This window comes from Aplysia californica, unplaced genomic scaffold (assembly GCF_000002075.1).
Source record: "Aplysia californica isolate F4 #8 unplaced genomic scaffold, AplCal3.0 scaffold00019, whole genome shotgun sequence".
Classification (NCBI taxonomy): Eukaryota; Metazoa; Mollusca; class Gastropoda; order Aplysiida; family Aplysiidae; genus Aplysia; species Aplysia californica.
In genome coordinates, this window is record NW_004797289.1 from 1712154 (window position 1) to 1721764 (window position 9611).

At 39.9% G+C, this 9611-nt stretch overlaps 2 protein-coding genes across 7 annotated transcripts in view; one reads left to right on the top strand and one right to left on the bottom strand.

Annotated features, from left to right (window-relative positions):
• Positions 1–492, top strand: part of LOC101845819 — a 17403-nt gene extending 16911 nt beyond the window's left edge. For all 4 annotated transcript variants that reach the window (XM_005090559.2, XM_035971800.1, XM_035971803.1 and 1 more), the window contains one exon: positions 136–492. The gene's annotated coding sequence lies outside the window, so the exon portion shown is untranslated. The remainder of the gene's footprint in view (positions 1–135) is intronic.
• A 3538-nt stretch (positions 493–4030) lies between these two features.
• Positions 4031–9611, bottom strand: part of LOC101855694 (acetyl-CoA carboxylase) — a gene marked incomplete at its 5' end in the record, with an annotated part of 72560 nt that continues 66979 nt past the window's right edge. For all 3 annotated transcript variants that reach the window (XM_035971817.1, XM_035971815.1, XM_013086742.2), the window contains 2 exon segments: positions 4031–9114; positions 9524–9611. In XM_035971817.1, the coding sequence (XP_035827710.1) occupies positions 8973–9114; positions 9524–9611 (230 nt within the window).

Here is a 9611-nt window from a genome sequence, read left to right on the forward strand (position 1 = left end):
TTCTCTCTCTCTCTCTCTCTCTCTCTCTCTCTCTCTCTCTCTCTCTCTCTCTCTTCCTCTGCTTGTCCTTCAATTCTGCCGAATCCACTGTTTTTTTGTGTTCTATTGTTAAACCTGTTGTTGTGTTCTGAACAGCTAAACCCGAGTGCGCGACTCTTGATCTGATACGAAAGAAGGACGTTGGACATTGGAGAGAAACAACAACATTTATTGCTACTCACGAAGAACAACAGAAGATCAAGATGCATGCACGAGCCCTGGGTGCGAACAGAGTCCACCTCGATTCAAGTATCCAAGTCTCATCGAAACCCATAACTGAACAAGAAGACACTCTTAGCATTCAGCAAAAGATGGAACAAGAAATGTAATTCTGTGACGCAAGTCGAAACGGGCGCAGAAGAGGAAATCAAGCGTTTAGAAAAAAACACACCGATTGTCTAATTTGATAGATCAAATCAAGTAGTAACAAACATGTATGTCCATATAGACTAAGAAGATCACTTTACACCAGTTTACTGAAATGCCTTCACCTTCATCTTTGACAAGAATTCCGCCAGGTACGCAGAACCAACCCTTTCTCCTCTGAAAAACCTGAACAATTGAAGTCACATAAACATTCCCCAGCCGTCAGACAAAGACAAAACTGGAACAGGAATGTCTCGAGTTTCCTGGTGTGGAAGCTGGCAATAAAATTCACACCTACCATCTCGGAACGAGAGATTGTTTCGTGGTATTGGACCTAGTATGAACAACAGAAACAATAGTGTTTGTCAAGTGATGACACCTGAGTGCCCGGTCTCCCTGCCACCTCTTACTCCCAGTATCAGTTTGGATAAGCGAGAAACAGAACTTTACAAGTGGCAGATGAGATGTTAAATCTAGCCCACCTCTAAAAAAATGTAATAATGTGCTCATTCCGAAGGAAACATTCATCTCAATAACATAATTTTGTTCTTAACACATTTCTGAGCAAACCTGACCCTAACATCTGGTCGAAATACTATTAAATAGCATTACATTCAAGCCAATATTGTTTTGTTTTGTTTTTTAAACAGAGCTCTTAGTTTGTGTCTTTAAAATTGTTAGAACGACCTTTAACATCTGAATGTTGTCGATGCTTAAACAAGCGTGTGCATCCCCCCCCCGAAAACATAGAAAAAAAGTTGTAATTGTGGAGAGGTGTTCAACTTTGATGCCCCCCCCCCTCCCCCCAACCGGGGCAATGCTACTGACTAAAGTTGAATTCAAGCCATTCCCAAAGAGGGGATATTAACGTGTTCACATGCACAGAAGAATTGTAAATGGGCTGATTTATCAGTGTCATTCTCATACTGTGCGGTAACAACATGGGGGGAACTGCTGCTTTTTCTTTCCTCGTCCTTACTAATGTATCGTCTTTTTTCCTCCACTTCTTTTGTATGTCTGTCACACTCTTATGAACTACTATTTCTGGGGTGGTTGGCGGGTGCTCTGGTGTGGTTTGCTTCTTCTTTCCTATCAAACGTCTATCGTCCTGATCTCTCCTCCTTCTATTTTGTGTTTGTTCCTCTCTTGTAACACCTCTAATCTTCGGCACTTATATGACCTTATTGTGTTGCAAGTGCCGTAAAACTCTTTACTAAAACTAAAACTTGATAGAGGGAGCAGAGGTTGTGCTGTTGTCGAAGCTAGAGAGGTGACAAGAGTAAGCCTGATTCCCCGTTTGAACTTCTCTGCTGACATCCACCCCTTGGCGCTCATAATATGACCTTATACAGCACCGTAAAACCTTACTAGAACTAAAAAACAACTTTGATGTGTTTCCTGGAAGTGAATAAAAGCAAAATCTGCTGCTGGCTGAACTGAAAAACTAGACTCTTGTAAATAGTACTAGTAGAAATGAAAACAAACCTTTTTTTTTGGGGGGGGGGGGGGGGGGGGCTTCCAGTGGAATTGCTGACTTTTGCACTTTGCCTCCCTTGTTTACGAACAGTTGGTTGAATGTAAGTTGGATGAAAACTGCCATTATTATTGTATTATAACTTTTGAAGTACCCAATTGGTCTTTTTCACTTCCATTCCCGTAAGTGTTTTATGCCTTCGGTGACACAATTTAGATCATAGGAGAAACGAGCTAAGCCTGCTTAAACCTTGACTGTCAAGGCCAAACATTTTTTTTCTTCAAATTTAGACGTTTCTACATTGACACAATTTAGAACCTACCCTAAGATCAGGGGTGTAGCCGAAAGACAGTAGTAAGTTAAAGAAGGAGCCAAGGGGGAAGAGGAGGAACAGAATGCAACAGATAGAGTCCGGAGCCCAGAGGAGGGGGCAAGATGGGGGGTGGGTGGGTGGGTGGGTGGAGGTGGGCAGAAAGTGGAGACGAAAGCAGACAATAGTACATGGTGAGAAAGCAGGAAGGAGAGAAGGTGAAAGGAGAAAATTTTCCGTCCCTGCCACTGTGTCAAGTTTCGACTCAACCGGGACCTTGAATGAGAGGCGAACATCATGCCTCTAGACCATCACCATTAAGTGTCCTATTTCCTTCCAGTCCTCCTTCCTTTCTTTCCCTCCGTTGTTTTTGCCTGTTTTTCTAACTTTACCCGGCCGTGCACTAAATTATCGTTACCATGTCGATGTGCTTCTCTATAATAACTATAACTATAGTCCCGATTACACGCAACGATAAATTGTATCAGATTTAATAGTAGCATAAATTGATTAGAATCGAGATCTAGACTGCGAATGGAGTTCAGAACGAAGGGAAACAAATCTGGCAGACTTCCAAGGGCCTGATGTGAAATTTGAGTTCGAGAACGGCTCAAAAGACGGGAAATATTTCTGAAAACTTCGTGTTTTTTGGGGGTAAAATTTGCGGTAGTTTGCGGATAGCTGCTAAATTCGCGGCCGCTAATTTGAATAGTAAATTTCGGCCACCACAAATAGATAATAGATAGAACGTGCGCGCGCCGTGTGTACGCATGTGTGTGTGTGTGCATTTGTGTGTGTGTGTGTGTGTGTGTGTGTGTGTGTGTGTGTGTGTGTGTGTGTGCGTGCGTGCGTGCGTGCGTGCATGTCATGGGGAAACAGGATATGAACAATCAAGGTTCTTCTTATTTTAAAATTTAAAATTGATGCAATATTTTTTTATCATTTTCAAGAGCAGAAGCACAAACAGCAGACAATAATAATTGACGAACAAAAGATCGAAATAAAAAATATACTGATTGATTGTTTTGTTGTAGTTGTAGTAAGTGGTGCTCGCAACTGCATAAGATCATATAAGTAAGAGCATGGAACACATTCTAGTAGTATGATAGGAATTTTTTAGTTTGCCCGGGTAGCAGCCGAAGCCTACTTTTATCGATTTTGGACCTCCTTATTAAGGCGATCTTTAACTTGCTCACAGGGCCTCCGAAATTTTTCGCCCTTATCCAAGAAGGCTAGGTGTTTGATCTGTGGCTGAAAGACAGGTGTAAGAAAGAGCCAAGGAGTAGCAGTAAAAAGGCTGCAGAAAGAATCAGGAGTCCAGAGGAGGACAAAAGGGGAGGGGGGGGTGGTGGTTGGGGCAGACAATGGAGAAGAAAGCAGACAGGTCATGGTTAGAGAGCAGGAAAGGGGGTGAAAGGAGAAAACGTTTAGAGAAGAAAATTTTACGTCGTCAGGTTTCAAACCCGGAATGAGTGGCGAACACCACAACCTCTAGACCACGAGAGACCTTAGTGATGAATGAGCAAAGACACGCACATCATCAAAAGAATGGCCATTAAGTATCAAGTGCAGGGAACAAGAAAAACAGACAGAAAAAAACAGAGGAAAAGAAAAGTATTACCTATTCATTACAAACTATATAAGTACAAATGTAGCACTCTCCGTTAACCACCAGCACAATGATATTGATGATATTGAACCTAGTCAATAACAAAATTATGAGGCAAATGGAGGAGGAAGTGAACTCGGTCACTTCACATAGTGTACTTTGTCACTCTACGTTGAAAAATAACTAATCCAAAAATTAGGATTTTGCGTACAAAAATAACAAGACGGGGAAAACTGATAAGTTCATACTTTTATTTGACCTCTCTGTGGTCATCATCATACTTTATCTGTAAACAGGAACAACACAATGAAAACTGTCTGTAAACAAGAGCATAAAATAAGTATATATATCTTGAAAAAAAACAGTCAACCCAACAATGTCATTTTATTTTGTCACTAAGCACAATCACTTCAACTTCTGTCACACAACATCGCGGCCAAAGAGATCTTGATCTGCATACCATGTGAATATACGACACCCTGTCAGCCCAACAGAGAATACAGAGGGGGGATGTGAAATGAAACGAACTAGTTACAGGCAATAGACATTAACCACAAACAACCTTATTTTTTAGTCTTTTTAAACACTTCTAAGGCTAGAGAGAAATAGACACTAACAATCACCCAGTTACTTTACTCATCATAAAACACATAAATTATAGTAAACAAACAGTTATTTATCCCTATACTGCCCTCAGTTCATATTTGGTGATTTATATTACTCTTTATAATTAGTGATGGTCCAAGCAAAAAGAAAAAAAAACTGGTAACATATTGGCAAAGTAATAGAGCACAGAGCTTCAATAACACTCTAACAAAGTAACAACAGAGCTTCAATAACACATGGACCAAGTAACAGAGAGCTTCAATTGTAAATACAAAAAAACACAAAATTCTAATTAATACATAACGCAACAACAGATGCTTCTTGGTCCAGGTGGAATAAACATAGAATACTGTGTGGGAAAATTGACAAACACCGGTCTAGGCAAATTTTTCATTCAAAACACGGGAACCAAGAGTAACTCTTGACATTTCATGCTCAATATCTTGAGGACAAGCGAGCCCCTACGAAGTCACCAGTCTTAAAACTATTGCAAAGTCAAACTCCCTAGAGAGACACATACAGACTTCCATATGTGGTCCCAGAAGACAACATAATCAGCAGTCAAAGCTAAAACAAATTCACCTTGTGTTGTACTCATTGTCAATGTGGGAAATATAGGACAACACTCATTGCCCAGTTAAGTTGCAGATCGTCATGGTGAATAATCAAAACTTTAAAAAAATGAAAAAGAAGCCATATATACCTAGAAAAGGATTACCTTCAAAATGATAACTGTCAAATAGTACAACTTACATTAATTTCACACACTATGCTGGGACGTTGAAAGTGCTGTCCTAAAGTGCCAGCTAGAGAAACAAGAAGACAAGTAACAAATCAAACAATCAATGCCCTCCATGTATCAACAATGGATGCTGGTAGAAATTCAGACGAATCAAAGAAAAATAAATAGGCTATTTATACAAAATGAAGAAAAAAAAATAATCAAGCCTGTGTATTTTGATTTGTCTGAAATCTATAAGAAAACTCATAAGTCTGATGCAAGAGCCATTTTCGCAATACAAACTCTACAGTACTCTACTCATGATAATGACTGATAGAAAAAGTCAGAATAAAAACTGCTGGGCAAACTGAAGTGGTAAACTTCAACCGGTCAATCACTATCACCAAGTATGCAAACTATTCTCGACCCCAATGAACCGTACACATTTGAGGGAATAAAACACAGGTATCCCTGCTTTAACAATGAACTGAACAACTTCCTGAGGTAAAAGTTTATTGAACGTTAGTGTTTCACATACGATGAGCTCAGTGCTGTAAAATGAAATAAATATACTATATAAATGTCATAAGTGCTAACAATAGAAAACTGGCGGAACAAGATGGGTGTCAACAAACAAGGCATTCTTTCAAATAATAATATCCTGTTGATGTCATAAAAGGACAATGCGCCCATTAAAATATTTTCCATGACAGAGATCAGGTCAACAGACGCTAAGAGCAGACCATACTGGGCCCCAAAGTCCATGTTTGTGCAGCAACACCAGTATCTCTTCAGCCTGCATTTTATCTTAAGACTATCCACACCGCATCAAGGCATTCTATCTTAGACTATTCACACCATATCTTAGACTATCCACACCATATCAAGGCGTTCTATCGTAAGCTATCAACACCATATCTTAGACTATTCACACCATATCTTAGACTATTCACACCACATCAAGGCATTCTGTCTTAAGCTATCCACACCATATCTTAGACTATTCACACCATATCTTAGACTATTCACACCACATCAAAGCATTCTGTCTTAAGCTATCCACACCATATCAAGGCATTCTGTCTTTAGCTATCCACACCATATTTTAGACTATCCACACCATATCAAGGCATTCTGTCTTAAGCTATCCACACCATATCAAGGCATTCCATCTTAGGGTATCCACATCACATTAAGTCAGGCTCGACTTTCTTGTGCTGCCGGCAAAAGAGTGCATATTTCGCAAATGTGCAGGTCTTGACTTTCCCTCACAGGACACTCACACACAAACAACAAATACGCCTACCATGAGTAGCACAAGGAATGTAGTTGTTTTTTGGTTTTTTGCAGCATCCAGTGAACAAAAGGAAATGACACTCACTGCAAAAGAATAATGCCCAAGAGCATGCGCATTTCAGTGTGTCCTTTTTTGCACGCATGCACTTATATTGGAAAGAAAAAAGAAAGAGGACCAGACACTGAATGCAAATGAGCAAGAAAATAAGACAGCTCAAATACAAACAGATAATGACAGACAAAGAGAATTCATCAAAATATTTCCTATTTGGTGGAACCCCCCCTACCCCCCCGACACAAATAAATCCAGAAATATAAGTCAAAGGGTCGCAGGCATTGGGTCAGCTGAACCGAAGCACTGGGAAGTAGACAAGGTCAGGAAAAGAAAGTCCATTTAAATACAAACATCATTGAGCTGTTTTCTATTTGACATCTACATCTGTTAATTCACGCAGAGGGGAAATAAATAAAATATAATGGCACAAAGAAATAATGAGGTTGCTATGAAAAAAAATTCAACTTCTAAGCAAGGATAAGGAGGCAACATTCTGAATGTGATTCAGCTTGCACACCCCTTGAGCAAGCAGAGACATTAACACAACCTTACTTCCCAATACGAATACAATACTTCAGCATGTCCTTTGCTTTAAAAAAAAATACGTCTTTCAATGTGTATTAAATTATCTAGAACACAAAGGTAACTGTAGCTGAAAATACAAGCATAGTCAGGGAGCTGAATGTTGGGTTAGACAATGTAGAATAGTCATGACATAATGTAGAACGCCCATAACATAATGTAGAACAGCCAAGACAAAGTGAATAGGTATCACAACATATAAACCTTCACAGTAAGCAGATAAAGCCCAGCTTAGGGATCTGTAATTTCTTTTTTTGACTCACGGATAACATTCACATATTCAAAACATGCTGAGTTTTGGCTATGTCAACTTGTTGAGACACTGGCTAGTACATAATTTTCACAGAAATAAATACATTGGAGAAGGAAAGTTCCAATTAAAATTTGTAAGCACAAGGGAAAAGCTTGTTCTCAATGCAGTATAAATTGATATTACAACACATAAAAAAAAAGAAAAAATAAGTGAACAACTAAATTCTATATTACATTAGTGGAAACACAGTTGTCAATGGAAAAACCAACCCTACATACTTTTAAGTAAATGCTCAATATAGACAGTCCATAGAAACAGATGGAACAAACAAACAAAAATAAGCAAAAAACACATGGGATATAATATCACTGAACAAGAGGTTATTACTTGTCATTAATGTGTCACAGTATACTACAAACAACACACACTCTCTCTCATACTGAACTCTTTACACTCTACAACCAGTCAGGATTCATTCACAATCAACACACCATTTCTTCTCACTGTCCCCTTCTACACTGGATTTGCTTGAATATCTGTGCTGCCTACATCTCCACTATATTATAATGATACAAAAGTGTTATAAAACTGACCAATCCCTGATCAATAAATCACCTTCATGTTCTGTCATCATCTTCCCAACTAGGTAAGTGTCTCAGTATAATAATATCTCCGACAGTCAAAGTCAAAAGGAGTATCATTTGATATATGAGATCTCATAATTTCACAAAATTGCAAACAAATTTCAAGTCTTCGAGATCATGACATCAATTGCCCAGGATATCAGTTCTTTGAGAACTCGGTGGGTGTTCCTCTCACTGTAATAATACAAAGGACAAAAGCTAAGGGTGCTCATGGTTGTGATGCGAAAAAAAAATAGTTAAGTGTCCTCCAAGGCTGCTAGACCTGCCGACTCTGCCTGGACACTGAAACTCAATTTTTTAAAATGGAAGTTTTATCTTCAGCTAAGTCGATCTTGTTACTGAAAATTTCCAGTAAAAATTGTATTAAAAGAAGAAAAAAAGCATCAACTGTGCTAAGCTGTTTCTCTCCCACACACCTCCATCACTCAACTAGAACAGCAATCAAGGCATAAACAAAATCCCCACAGGATAAATCCCTAGTCAATCTCCACTTCTTCTGCGGCATCAACAGACAAAAGGATAACCAAGAACACATCCAAAACACACACACAACTATTTGTGCAGAAAAAAGGAATGCGCCTTTGTTCATACAGATTCTCACACATTACACTCTCAACAACAGTCACACAGGATCGCCGAAACCATGAAAATCCAGCCTGGGGAAGGGAGGATGGGGAAAGGGCAGGCAGAAAGTTCCACTCTCCAGCTGCCTCATGTTGTGTTCTCTTAAAACTGCAGGCAAGAGTGACAAGATGATTCCACCAGTTTTAACAATACAGATAGTAGTTCGTCCTCTCCACATCTCTCCTTCCACATCCCCTTTCAACAAACTTTATGGTTTCCGTACACCTCTCACACACAGCTCCATTTATTATCTTCATTCATGCAGTATATCAAAGTTTAAAAAAAACTATCCTTGCAACAGTGTCTAGAGTCTGTTTCAACAGGGGTTCGGAGGACTTGGTGGGAGGGGGAGGAGGGTGGAGGGTAGTAGTCATGGCAGAGCACTACACTGCACTAGGAGGCCTTGGCTTGTTCCTCCTCCTGTGAGTTGAGACTTGCCAGGATACGGGCTACCTCGTTCCGCTGACTAGAGCTCATCTGTTGCGTCATCGAAACGATCGAGTCCATGGCCACCTCAGGGTTGGAGCTCAACAGACTGTGGGAGAAACGTGAGAGATACAGACAATGAACAAGGATTACTGACTACCAATACACCAGCTTTGTCATGATTATTCATGTTTTAATCTCCTTTCAACAGTTATATCACCTCAACCATGCCCATCAGGGTCAGCCTGAGCCCAGTGGGATACAGTACCCAAGAAGAAGGGTGCAGATATTTCATAATATAAATTTCCCCACTTGGGAACCTAACCCATGTCTTCTGAGAGATTGGTGGAGACCCTTACCGGTGTGAGAGAGAGAGAGTGTGTGTGTGTGTGTGTGTGTGTGTTTGTGTGTGTGTTTGTATGTGCGCGCATGTACATGAGTAAGCGTGTGAATCATGTCACATTCACTAAGATGGCATAGAATTCATTTTTTCAAGACAGCAGAGTGAAAAAACGCACCTCCTGATCTCCGACAGCACGCGTTCCCTTTGCAGACACCGTATGTTCTCCATGACCGCGTTGTCTTGGGCATTGTCCTGCAACTGTT